The sequence below is a fragment of the Eriocheir sinensis genome, unplaced genomic scaffold, assembly GCF_024679095.1.
Source record: "Eriocheir sinensis breed Jianghai 21 unplaced genomic scaffold, ASM2467909v1 Scaffold677, whole genome shotgun sequence".
In the NCBI taxonomy this organism is placed as follows: domain Eukaryota; kingdom Metazoa; phylum Arthropoda; class Malacostraca; order Decapoda; family Varunidae; genus Eriocheir; species Eriocheir sinensis.
In genome coordinates this window covers 156480-171296 of record NW_026112028.1, presented here as the reverse complement: position 1 = coordinate 171296, position 14817 = coordinate 156480, and the positions used below count along the sequence as shown (strand labels likewise).

The window sequence follows — 14817 nt, the reverse complement described above, 5'->3', positions numbered from 1 at the left end:
ACATTATCATTATTATCATTATATTATGAACATTATCATTATTAACATTATCATTATCATTATTATCATTATTAACATTATCATTATTATCATTGTCATTATTAACATTATCATTATTATCATTATATTATGAACATTATCATTATTAACATTATCATTATTAACATTATCATTATTATCATTATCATTATTAACATTATCATTATTATCATTATCATTATTAACATTATCATTATTAACATTATCATTATTAACATTATCATTATTATCATTATCATTATTATCATTATCATTATTAACATTATCATTATTAACATTATCATTATTATCATTATTAACATTATCATTATTATCATTATCATTATTAACATTATCATTATTATCATTATCATTATTAACATTATCATTATTAACATTATCATTATTAACATTATCATTATTAACATTATCATTATTATCATTATCATTATTAACATTATCATTATTAACATCATTATTAACATTATCATTATTATCATTATTAACATTATCATTATTATCATTATCATTATTATCATTATCATTATTATCATTATATTATGAACATTATCATTATTAACATTATCATTATTATCATTATTAACATTATCATTATCATTATTAACATTATCATTATTATCATTATTAACATTATCATTATCATTATTATCATTATCATTATTATCATTATTAACATTATTATTATTAACATTATCATTATTAACATTATTATTATTAACATTATCATTATTAACATTATCATTATTAACATTATCATTATTAACGTTATCGTTATTATCATTATCATTATTATCATTATCATTATTAACATTATCATTATTATCATTATCATTATTAACATTATCATTATTAACATTATCATTATTAACATTATCATTATTAACATTATCATTATTAACATTATCATTATTATCATTATCATTATTAACATTATCATTATTAACATTATCATTATTATCATTATCATTATTAACATTATCATTATTAACATTATCATTATTGACATTATCATTATTATCATTATCATTATTAACATTATCATTATTAACATTATCATTATTATCATTATCATTATTATCATTATCATTATTATCATTATCATTATTAACATTATCATTATCATTATTATCATTATCATTATTATCATTATTATCATTATCATTATTAACATTATCATTATTAACCTTATCATTATTATCATTATCATTATTATCATTATCATTATTATCATTATTATCATTATCATTATTAACATTATCATGATTATCATTATCATTATCATTATTATCATTATCATTATCATTATTATCATTATCATTATTAACATTATTATCATTATCATTATCATTATCATTAGTATCATTATCATTATTATCATTGTCATTATTAACATTATCATTATTATCATTATCATTATTATCATCATTATCATTATTAACATCATTATCATTATTATCATTATCATTATTATCATTATTATTATCATTATCATTATTATCATTATCATTATTATTACTATTATTATTATTATTATTATTATTATTATTATTATTATTATTATTATTATTATTATTATTATTATTATTATTATTATTATTATTATTATTATTATTATTATCATTTTTATTATTATCATCATTAATATATTTTTTAAGCTTGGTTCATGGTTTTAGCAGACTCTCAAGATGGAGAGTGTTGGATGACCCCATCCATTAGTGACACAAGCAAGTATTTTAGAGTGGCATCTTTCTTGCTCGGCTCATGCTGTCCCTTTGGAGCTCCATTTGATCCTCTAGAGAGTTTGGTGAAGTCTGGATTTATAGGTGGTCATCAGGGCAGTGCACGGCCGGGTTGTCTTCAGCCACTTGGTGACGGCTAAAAATTGTCAGTACGTAGCAGCGGGTGACACCTGAATGTGGGTCTCCAGAACACCACGCCTGCACGCTGACCACTCGCCAGATAATGTAATTCTGACGGCCAAACTCAAGAGAGAAATAGAGGAGATTTCACGTAGTTATAACAAATGCGACTTAAGAGAGTGGTGCCTAAAGTATAGCAAAATATACTGTTATGTTATGAAGAACAGCACTGAAGGTGGGAGCCAATTGGTGCTAGGAAACAATAGTTTGGTAGTGATAGATAAAACTATAGGCCTAAAACTGAAAATAAAGGGATGGGCAGTGAGAAACAGATGAGTCACTGAAGGGACAACAAGGCAGATGTTAGGAATGGTAACAAGTGATGGCAACAGAGTGATCAACAAATACGAAGTGGACAGGGCCTCTGGGGAGGGGCCGCTGAAACAAGTTGTCTGTATGGGTCAGAGGTGGCATGCTACCGGGAAGGAGACATCTCACACTTGGGAGAGGAACTGAATAATCTAGTTCGCATTTGGAGACCGGGGGACTCCTTGAAGCACAGCTGTAGATGCTAAAATAAGGACATTGGTGAAATACTTTTAGGGAAGGAATAAAAAAAGGAATATTTGGGTTCCAGTTGGAAATTGAAAAGTTTAATGATGAAATATGAGCAAAAAAGTACTATAGAAAATTATAACAAAATTCACACGGAGGAAGGAGCTAGAAATATGAAAAAGAATAAAACTCGACAGATGAGACATAAAGAAGGAAATATACCAACAGAGATGACATGGAATGTAAGAAACTGGGGAAGCAACTGACATACTCTCTTAAACAAGACCAAGCCCTGCAGAAGTACATGGGAGGGACAGGGAGGAGAAAAAACAGAATTGTAGCTGTAGAGTAGGAGAGAAAGAGAATGTGGCACATCTATAATTGTGTAATGTAACAAATCTGAGTCAGGGGGAAGGGTAATAGCCTCCGTAGTGACAGCCATAGGCAAAGAGGAGTGGAGCAAGGAGTTAGTAGGAATTTGTACAGTGTAAGGCCAATATGGGAGCAGGGAATAAAAGGATAAAATTGTTAAACTAAAATATTATTGTTTTTAACACAAGAAGTTGTGAGGAAGATGGGTCAATTTGTTCAGTGCAAGGGCTATATAGAGGCTGTGAAGAAACAGACAAAAATTGTTAACCTTAAAACAGGGTTGGCGGTTTAAACCAAACGTTTTAAACCAAATGGTTTAAACCATGGTTTAAGCCAATAAAAAAAAACAGTGGTTTAAACCAACTAATAAAACCATTTTTTTTTTCTTTTGTGTGTATCTTTGTTAGTTTCATCAGTATTGTGGTTTTAACTATATGTAAGATTTTAATTATGTACAGCAGGGTTGGCGGTTTAAACCAGGGGTGTCAAACTCAAAACCCTTCGAGGGCCAATTCATACTCTGAAGTGCCGTCATGGGGGACAACAAGGGTAGAAAATACATTGACAAGATTGAAGTTACCGTGATACCGCGGGCCATTTATGACTATCCCGCGGGCCATGAGTTTGACACCCCTGGTTTAAACCAAAAACCCATCAATAAAACCAGTGGTTTTTTTTAATCTTTTTTTAGTTTCATCAGGTATTGTGGCTTTAATTATATGTGGTTTTAATTTTTTTTTTAATGCACAGTCATTTTACTAACACCAGGGGCCGGATTCATCAAACCATTTACCAGACCTCTGTTTGGTAAGTTTCGCGGTATCTCCGCCCACCCGGTAAATCGGTATTCATCAACCACTTACCGCACCTCTGGTAAGGCCAAAAGTTACCACGGCTCCGAGCACCCGTAACTGAGTTACCGGAGGCGTGGTAAGTGGGTAAATACTGCCGCCTCAGGTTTATTTTCCCGTGTGACTGCTTGTATCGGCGGTTCCTGAACATGACAATGCAATTGCAATAATCTCGGTAGTTGCAGGAGTATGAAAACGTATAATAGTGACGGAAATAAGTGGAGAGAGACGTGGAAAAGACGAAGTGAGTGACACGTAGCCGCATCGGCGATGAGTTATCCTCAGTTTTCACTCTCTACTTATCGTGTTCCATGGTTTTATACGCAAATATTCGACTGACATGCTTAGTAGTGAATGGAAGTGACAAACATGAGTGAGTACAGCCGTGTAAATACCGCTGAGTAAATCAAAATGAACTGCACATTAGCGGGTCAGCTGGCAGCTTTGCACGAATCAAAAGTGGTGGGTTTTTTTACTTAAATTTCCATGATTTTGATCTGCAACGTTAAAGACTCAAAGCAAATAGTTAGCATATGAAAAGAAATGCAGTTCATAAGACTTGTGGGAAGAGTGCACTTGGAACTCTGTTGATGAAGAGTAATCAGTCAAATCATGGGACTATTCTTATTACCTGTTGTTGTTTAGCAGTATGTCTCATAGTCATATTCATTGATTATTGTAATTGTGTTTTGAAATATTTAGATGTCTAGCTGGACATAATTAGTGTCAGAGGAGATACCATGATCATGAAGGCAGTTTTTCCAGCTATAATTATAATCAGCCCCTCAAGCCTCACATTATTCTCGGCCACCCTTGGACTTTGGTTGTTCAGATGTTAGTCGACATAGCTCTACATACTGAGTTCTTCCTTGCGTGTAAACAAATATTAACAAATGTGTGGAAATCATTCACTTCATTTACACATCCAATATTTCCAATAGATTAATAAAATAATGGTCAAAGCACATGAGTGATGTATTATTTATTGAATTTTTTTTTAGGGGGGGGAGTGTTCTGTGTCCCTCTAACAAATGTTATTGATATGCTGGTAAAATGATATTTAACAAAGTAATAATGGAGGGAGAATTTGGAATGCAGGGGCCAAGGGGTAAAGTAATGCTGGTGATAATTATATTTTCAGCTGTTAGTTTTATCGGATAATATTAGGTTAGTTTGGGTTTTCAGGACTCCTAACCCAAGCAAAATATAATGCACTGTGGTGTTTATCACCTATGGACTATGTTGATTTTGCCAAGTTGGAAACAATTTTGTAAAACATTTTACCAGAATGTCAGTAGGAATTAGGGAGCAAGAGACCTGTTGCTTGACAAGCTACCGTGACATTTCATCCGAAGAAATGGAGACACTGTTTTAGATCTGGATGGAACGTTTGATAATAAATAGTTATTTACTTTGGTTCTATATAATTATATTAGCTGATCACTGGACTTTTTTAAGTAACTGGAACAAAAGAATCCAATTCTAGCATATGAGATTATTACCCTATATAAATTATTTTTTTGAAGGTGAAATGGCGCTGCTCTGGGCACTGGAACATGACAGGCTACGACGGGAAAGAGTTTTCAGAGACCGTCTCAATCCTTTAGAGGTCAGCGATGATCTCCTCCTACACTATTATCGGCTGCCCCGCCATGAAATCCTTCAGCTGTGTGAGGAGATTGGACCACATATCCACAGGCCCACAAGTAGGACAAGAGCAATTCCAATCCACACACACATCTTGGTTGCCCTGCGTTTTTATGCCAGTGGGACATTTCAGAATGTGGTGGGTGATGTAGCTGGTATCAGTCAGTCATCAATATCAAGAATATTGAATGATGTTACTGAGGCTTTGTTGAACAAAGCAAAACGAGAAATAAATATGCCCCAAAATCTGCAGGAGCTCATGCTTATCAAGCAAGATTTTATGGCCTCAGTGGATTCCTTCTGTCATAGGGGCAATAGACTGCACTCGTACCCATCAAAGCACCTGCAAATGCAGTTGTTTATCTGAACAGAAAGAGGAAGTACAGCCTTAATGTACAAGTTGTGGCAGACTCAAAGATGAGGATCATCAGCTTCTGTGCAAGCTTTCCGGGAGTGTTCATGACTCCTACATATGGCGTCAAAGTGTTCTGCGCCAGCAGTTTGTGGAGGGCCAGTACGGAGACTCACTACTTCTTGGTAACCTTTGCTGTATTTTGTAAAATTTAGCAGCTGTAAGAAAAACAGCATAAGTTAATGTGCCTCCATGGTGCTGTGGTTTGTATACATTTTCACAACTGTGTGCCTGAGTTCAAATCCTTCTTTTCTGGATGATTGGTAAATTGTTACCTGGGGAAGGTGAACCGGTAACCTGGATGCTGCACTGGGCCTGTGTCCCAAGTTAATGGATTGTTACCCACCACAGGCTGAAGGGCCAATGGTATGGAGATGAGTATCGTGACCATTCAAAGCTAATAGCATATGCTCCCAACTTAACCTGTATGTTAATGTTTGGCTTTGTTATCTTCTTGACTTGTCAGATGCATTATCCTGGTTATCCTTTCGAGGGATTAATATGGATGAGTATTTACAAAAAGGTTATGGAAATGCTGTCAATTCACAGTCACAGCATGTATTCTGACCCTTTTAGAACAATTTTGCTATTTACCAACTGCTTTCCAACTTCCACACTCATGCTTGTCCAGAATCTAATAACTTTCCCCAATGTTAAGCCCTTTTAAACTTTGTTTTTTGTAATGCTTACAAAATTCATTTATATACATAAGTGCCTCTGAAGTGTATTTACTAGCAAATATAATTTTTATGCGGTAAATAGGACAACCTGTTTCATTAGGGAAAAATAAAGAACAAACAACAAGGAATGGACTGGGTGTCATAAGAATAAAAGACAGGGTAGTATATGTTCTATTTTTATAAAATGGCCACTCATATTTTTTAGAGCAATGGAAATGTAGTTAAGGAATGGAAAGAGACAAAGAGTAAGGAACATTATGAAATGTATACTGCATAATAGGGCAGACAAGGCCCCTGTATATAGATATCATTTGGGAGGATAAAAGAACTGGCAGAGATGATACAGAAAGCCCAACCTCAAGGAAGCTGATTAAGTAAGAGAGGAGATGTGAAGTTTCCAGTTGAGATTTTGAGTTAAGGATAGACCGAGGATGTTTATTGTAGGTGACAGCTGAGTGTTATTGAAAAATGGGGATAAGTGTTTGGAAGATTGTGTCAAGTTGACAGGTTAAAAAGTTGAGTTTTAGAGGCGTTGAAGGGCTTGGCTTAATTGGAAGTGATAGTAAGGTATGAAGTTGAGCATTCTGCAGCCTCCATCCTGGAATCGTGTAGTTTCTGTTGGGAAGGTCTTTTGTAGTCTGAAGGATTGGAATGGTCACCCGTCTTAGGCACAGGCTGCATGTTGGCATACTTCCAGTAGGAAGTAAAACTTAGATGTTAAAAGACAGTGGTGCTGGACGGAGTGGTTGGCCATGTTGGTGGTGCTGGGTGTGGAGGTCTGCTGGATGGTCCTAAGGGAGGGGCTGAGGAGGCATCTGTGGAGGGATCCTTTAAGGTGCAGTGGCTGTTCATCCTCGCTTTTGGGCTGGACGATAAATGGGTACCTGAGGAAGATTAGGGAAGGTAAACTGATGTAGACTGGATGTCACCCTAGCACAATGCCTTGGAAGTAATGGGATCTTTTTCACCGCAGGCTCAATGTGCTGTAAATGAACTTTGAGGCCACACGCAGCTATAGCGTATGGTCCCATTGTAGATAATAGTGTCTTAATACTACCCTCTTGAAAGAGCTTAAGTAGTAGACAGGAAGATATACAAACAGAAAAAGGCTGTTCCAGAATTCACCAGCTTAAGGGATGAAAGCATTAAGGAGCTGGTTAACTTTCCCTTAACAAAAACAACCACTGCAAAGATGATGTTAGATGAAAAATTAGTTTATATTCTGATCCTTGCAGGTGATTCTGGTTATCCTCTAGAGCCCTTCCTAATGACACCAGTGAGCCAACCAACAACTGATGCTCATCGTGCCTATAACCGCAGCCACTCTAGGACACGTGTTGTGGTGGAACAGACTTTTGGGGTATTAAAATCTCGGTTCCGTTGCTTGCATGGGTCAGGTGGCAGCCTTCAGTATGACCCAGTCAAGTGTGCCAAAATTGCAATTGCATGTATGCTATTGCATAATATTTATCAGTAGAAGAATTCAATTAAATGAGCCTTTAGTACAAGAGATTGAAAACATGGAAAATGATGCCTACAGAGGAAATGAAGTCACAGGGCAGGCTCGACGAAGGGGTCTGATTGACAATGTCTTTTCATAGACAGGGTTGTTGGTTGGAATGTGCATGTATGCTATTGCATAATATTTGTGTCAGTAGAAGAATTCAATTAAATGAACCTTTACTAGAGATTGAAAACATGGAAAATGATGCCTACAGGGGAAATGAAGACACAGGGCAGGCTCGACGAAGGGGTTTGATTGATATCTCTTTTCATAGACAGTGTTGTTGGTTGGTTCCTGTGTCTTCATTTCCTGTAGGCATCATTTTCCATGTTTTCAATCTCTTTTACTAAAGGCTCATTTAATTGAATTCTTCTACTGACACAAATGTTATGCAATAGCATACATGCATACTTTGTCTTTGCATAACTTGTTTGGTGATGGTATGTAAGGTACTAATATGCAGGTATCATGTATACTGAGGTGTATGTAATATATGGTGCAACTGCTGCTCTGTTTAGTGTCACAATGCTTGGACAAGGTCAGGTTGTTTAGGGTGGAGACAGCGTGATGTATGTTGCTGATGACAACACCACCGCCCTGACAGCCACCAGTGACAGCGTGATGTATGTTGCTGATGACAACACCACCGCCCTGACAGCCACCAGTGACAGCGTGATGTATGTTGCTGATGACAACACCACCGCCCTGACAGCCACCAGTGAGAGAAGAACAAACCGGGAGACTGAGGTGGCAGGGTTTCTGTTTTGGGTGCTCAGGATTTGTGGTGACTCCTCACTCATGTCACTGAAACTGTATATACATGTAAGTTTGTATATTATAATTCTAACCTACATGTACCTAAAAGACAGTTAAAAATATATTATACAAACTTGCATGTATATACAACTCAGTGAAAAGTGTGAGTCGCCACAAAGCCCAAGCACTTAAAACAGAAGCCCTGCCATCTCAAGACACCCGGTTTGTTCTTCTCTCTCGCTGGCGGCTCTCAGGGCGGTGGTGTCGTCATCAGCAACATTTCTCATGCTGTCTCCACCCTGAACAACCTCCTGGCTTGTTTTGCTCTGAAGGTGGTGGCGTTGCTGTCAGCAATGTTCCTCATGCTGTCTCCACCCTAAACAACCTGACCTCAACTAAACATTCTGACACTATATAGAACAGCAATTGCACCATACATTCTGCACACACACACACACACACACACACACACACACACACACACACACACACACACACACACACACAGATATAGATATAGATAGATAGATAGATAGATAGATTATAGATGATACCTGTACATTAGGGCAACACCTAGACTTAATTTACACCTCGCCTGAGTCTTCTGTCTCTTGTACCCACGGCTTGGCACCTTTGGCGTTTCTATGTATTTTTTTGTAATGTTTTTCATTTTAACATTTCTTCTAAGTCACGTTAAATTATACAAACTACAAATTCATACCACTGCGATTTTCGGATGATTGGACTTTTACTGTATTGGTGTCTTTTTGCATACGTATGTGTGCAAAATAATTGCTGCATTAACAAAAGGAAAGACTTTTTTATTCAAAAGGAATATTAATACTTGAGAAATGGAAGGGCAGACACTTTGACTGATTGATTTAGATTGTTTTTATACCTATAGTCCATTCACTTCAGCTGTGAATCCACAATGGCTGGAAATATTGATAAAAAATTAAAGTATATATTATCATTAAATGTTGTTCTCTGACTTCTACTCACCGTAATTATTAACAATTGAGGATGGAAAATTGTGTTAATAGTTGTGGAATCACTGCTTATTCCAATGTTATCAACAAAATAAACTTATCTATATCAGATGAGCTAAGTAAAGGAATACTAATATTTCTTGATTATAGAATAGTGTTTTGGAGTCAAAATTGTCAGATACCCTCCCTGCCAACAGCCAGTCAGCAGTGTCTTAATATACTAAGGTAAGATCTAGGGATCCACCTTAACAGAATGGATTATGGTATAATTCATGTTATGCTACAAAGGCAAAATAAAAAAAAGGTTAACTATGTTTTGTTTCTAACTAAAGAAACCCATTTAATAAAAACCTACCTAATTGGACCTGTCACCTTATTTTGACAAGGTAACTGCAATTTTTTCCAAGGCTGCAGCTACCTTGTCCATAGTACCACTCAGCCTCCTCACTTCAAGAAGGATATCTTCTTGAATTTCCACCATTTTTGGCCCAACTGGTGGATCAACCCTCTTGTGTCTTCTGGTGGAAGCGTGAGGTGCCGCTCCTACATCAGGGGGAGATTGAGTTTCTGGGGCACGGTGGACAGGTGCCAATTCAGGGGCTAGCTGGTGAGTAGGAGTAGGGCGGGATGGTGAGGAGGGGGCTGTGATGGGCCTTGCAGAAGTGCGGGTGTCATAGAATCCTCCGAAAGGAAGATTCTACACACTTCTGTGTCTGCAGCAGCTGTACGTAAAAAATCATTATGATAAGAGTAATTCAACATGGTATGATATCTTATTTTGTGCTTTGATTATGAGTAGCGAGGAATTTTAGGAAAACCTAAACAAATATGTCTGCTCAACTTAAGATATATATGTTCAGACCACACAGACTATGCAGAATGGTGGTCTCTCCTTAAACCCAATTGAAACTATGTAAAAGCTTTGCAATTTCTGCCTTAGCAAACATGAAGGTGAAAAGGTCAAGTTGATTTTTAAATCAGTTGTGTTGCACTGAACCACTGAAGGTGGAAGTTTATTTCATAATTAAGTTTCTCTGGAAATCAAGAGTTAGTGGGCAAAGCAATAAAATAACATAACATATACCAAATAAAACAAATGAATGTGTAAAAAAATCAAGATAAACAACAAAAGTTATGGGAAATTGAACCCATGCCTTTAGAGCAACTGATGAGTGGGGTCACTTTTCCTTAATACGGAGTCCACAGTGTGGGGCTGGGGTGTTACGGCAAGTGCCGCAGAAGTGGCCCTGGCATAGTGACTTTTAGCTCATCACTGGCTCAGTTGGGTTGCTGCCCTGCTGACTACTATTATGAAGGCCTGAGTTCAATTCCCAGCACTTAATGACAAACATTTCAAGATTTTTCACTACATTATTGAATTTTTTTTATGGTGAAATATATCACGTTAGTGGCACTTGTCATAAAGACTAATGTTACGTAGGTTACCAAATACAAAGATTACCATGAAGTACATTTCATAACATAATTTACCTGCAGACACAGAAGGTGTTGGACGAGGATCTGATTCTAAACCAGATCCCACACCCGCTACAACTGCAGGGTCCAGCACCTGCGCCATGGCCTCCTCAGCATCGGTGAGGGTGTCTGTTTGGACAGAGCCGCCACCTGTACAATTTTGTAAAAAATTAGTACATGGCAATGCAGTTATGCTTAAACTTATTCTGAATCATTACCTGAATAACTACCCCAACACTGTTATACCTGTCTTTGCCAAAATAGACAGCTATTTCCACCAAAGTGCCGCAAAAGTGGCCCCTGGCATAGTGACGGCACTAACGTATCACTGCTAAAATATTAACTTATTACCTCTTTATGCATTATTCTAATATTTGAAAAACAATAATTAGTGATATAAACAGTTATCTGTGTTTGTTAACATATAAACCCTATAAGTTAGATGTTTTAATAGAGGGATGAGGGACTGCAAAGACAGCGATGAAAACCATCATGACCCATGATATAATTAATGTCTAGAGAAGATAGTCTTTGCCTTACCACTTCAAAGGAAATAGTTATGTTAGTGACAGAAGAGTCAGACAGTTGATAGGAGAAAGGGGTATTTAATTCATGAGTAATATAAACAAGAAAACTTTCTAGTGAATGTCTGCCATTACTCACATTCAGCGGTTGCATAACCTTTAGCTAGTCTAAGAGGACCCACAGAATGAGTGCTAAGTTTTTTATTCTAATATAATGATTAAAGGATTTTGGGGAACTTTTCATCTTATTGATGAGGGATCTATCAAGGGCCAACTGAAAATACAAAAAGTAGTTTCAGTACCTGTCCTTAAGGTACTTGAAATGTTCCAAGGCAAGGACGACTTGTTGAGAGCTTCAGTCTAGATAATGTGGCATAACACAGCTGTTGCAGATTTCATAATCAATCACTATCATGCCATAAGAAGCTAATTATGTTGAATTTACCACTATACCATTCATATTTAGCCAATTAGAGCTAACTTCCCTACTGACTGGTCTGGAAATATTACTGGAAGATTAGCAGACAGTGACCAAATTTGGGAAAACTGCCCAATATATCTAGGTACATCTCCTACTCTAGCCCCATCCAAATCCAGTATGTTACAAGATGAAACATGGTCGGGGCAGAGATCCACCAGTGAAGACCCTAAGAAGTGAAGCAGTCCACAAATTGTTCATGAAGTGGAGTATTTTCTTACTGACAGGTGTTCTCTCTGGTACCAAGGAATTAGAGGTAAAGTCACCCATGATGGCTACTTCTATTGAAGGACATAAAGAATATAAAAAAACACATTAAATTTGAGTTATCAGAAAAGCTACAAAGAGGAAAATATACTATTATTATATACAGATTAAATTCAATGAAATGTATAACACAAACATTATTGCAGTTAACTTCAACAAAGTTAATAAGTTTGTTAACACCGAGACACTCCAATATGCCTCCCAATGTTGCCAGGAACACCAGAACGAGCTTTGTTGTATAGCATAATATACAAATGAATCAGGAACATCAGATAATAAAAGTTAATAAGGTAATAAGGAACCAAATTTCAAAAATGTGAAATCTATTACAGGCTGGAGAACTGTTCCTCCATGACTGTTCACTGCTTTTTAGAACACTACAGAAGATATATTCTCACCTGTGCTAGTCGCCTCACGTCTTAATTCTCCCAACTTCTTCTTAGTGTGGCGCTTGAAGTCGGAGAACTTCATGCGAACCTCCTCCACGCTGCGCCCAACTCCACTCACGGCGTTGACCTCCTCCACCACAGCTTCCCAAGCTCGTTGCTTGGCTGCAGCGGTGACGCAAGAGGACAGAGGCCCTGTGATGGTTTCCCATCTTTGCCTCACCCCTGTGATGAGGGCTAAAATTTCCTCGTTTGAGAAATTGGGCCGCCTTCTTTTCACAGCTGACGCCATGTTTTGAAAGTGAGGCGCGCTTCTGGCGTTAGCGTCGCCGAACCTTCATCATTATTATCCATATGCAACAGAATGCTCACCAAATGACGGAAACTATGGAGGTAACATACAGAAACGTGCAGAATATTGTATAAGCGATTATATTTTTATTTCAAAGATAAATATACAAGTAATGTGCTTTCATTCATAAAAAACACATCTTATTGAGGGATTACAACGCTAATTATTTGTTTTAAGGCAGTATTTACCTCTGTACAATACACATGTCTTGATTTTGAAGTCTGTGCATTAGTAAGCAAACGACACGTGAAAGCCCAAATACATTATGAAAGGTCGCACGTGATTGGCTATCCAGCCCAACCAATCGTTGCTAGGGTGCGAGTTACCGGAGCGTTACCATGCCGTTGATGAATCCCGTGGTTGAAAGATGCCGCAGCTCTGGTAGCGCTCCGGTAAATGCGAGAGATACCAGAGGCGTGGTTGGTAAGATTGATGAATCCGGGCCCAGGATGAAAACGTCAGTTGGTAAACTCAAATCTCTATTCAAATGCTGTAACTTTAAAGTAACTGAAAACGTAATTTTGGTACATTATATATATATATATATATATATATATATATATATATATATATATATATATATATCTATATATATATATATATATATATATATATATATATATATATATATATATATATATATATATATATAGGTAGGAAGACACCTACCGAACGGGCGCAAGCCACTCCCGGTGAGTTATATAGGGGCGGTGAGAAGGAGCTGAAGCCTCCAAAGACCCTTCCCATGTCCTCACTAACAGTTTCCCTATTGTCTCACCAACACCGGAGAGTAGTTCAGCATGCTCTCTAAAGACAGATCCTCTCTTTATCCACACCACACTACATTCACATAACATATACACCTTTTTCCAAAATTCAAAATTCAAAATGGCTCAATTAAGCAATGCCTCGGAGTCCCCGCCTGGGGGGGGGACCACAAATTCTTCTGGCTGCCGACCCGAGAGGTGTCTTGATAACTCCTCGAACCTCTTTCTTCTCAATTTCTGCAACATTCGCGGTCTTCGCTCTAATTTTCATTCTGTGGAACATCATCTCTCCTCCTCTAAACCTCACCTTCTCTTCCTTACCGAAACACAGGTTTCTGAGGCTACTGACAGCAATCTCTACTCTGTTCCCTCCTACTATCTCTATCCTAAATTTCAATCCAAAGCTGGATGTTGCGCCTACGTGCGCAACGACATCACTTGCTCTCGTGCCCACGACCTTGACTCTTCTGAATTTTCCACCATCTGGTTAAGACTTCACTGTCATTCTATTACTAAATACATCTGTGCTGTTTATCTCTCACCTAACTCTACCAACTATGTAAAATTCTTTGACTATTTGAATTCTAAAGTGGAGCACATCTTGACCCACTCTCCCTTCGCTGAAATCTCCATCCTAGGAGATTTCAATGTTCACCACCAGCTTTGGCTTTCATCCTCTTTCACTGACCATCCTGGTGAACAAGCCTACAACTTTGCTATCCTCAACGACCTAGAGCAGTTGGTCCAGCACCCTACACGTATTCCTGACCGTCTTGGAGATCGGCCCAACATTCTAGACCTCTTCCTTACCTCAAACCCTTCTGCTTATTCTGTCAAACTGTTCTCTCCGTTGGGCTCCTCCGATCACAATCTTATTTCTGCATCCTGTCCTATCGCTCCTGT

General features: G+C 37.2%; 1 protein-coding gene across 1 annotated transcript; it reads right to left on the bottom strand.

Annotated features, from left to right (window-relative positions):
• Positions 1-10294: 10294 nt before the first annotated feature.
• On the bottom strand, positions 10295-13614 carry LOC126993794 (myb-related transcription factor, partner of profilin-like; the record flags this gene model as incomplete). The annotated part of the gene is made up of 3 exons (XM_050852951.1): positions 12808-13614; positions 11156-11290; positions 10295-10386 (listed from the first exon to the last, which is right to left on the bottom strand). Coding segments are annotated over exons 1-3 (507 nt in total), but the record flags the coding sequence as incomplete, so codon positions are not given.
• Positions 13615-14817: the final 1203 nt, after the last annotated feature.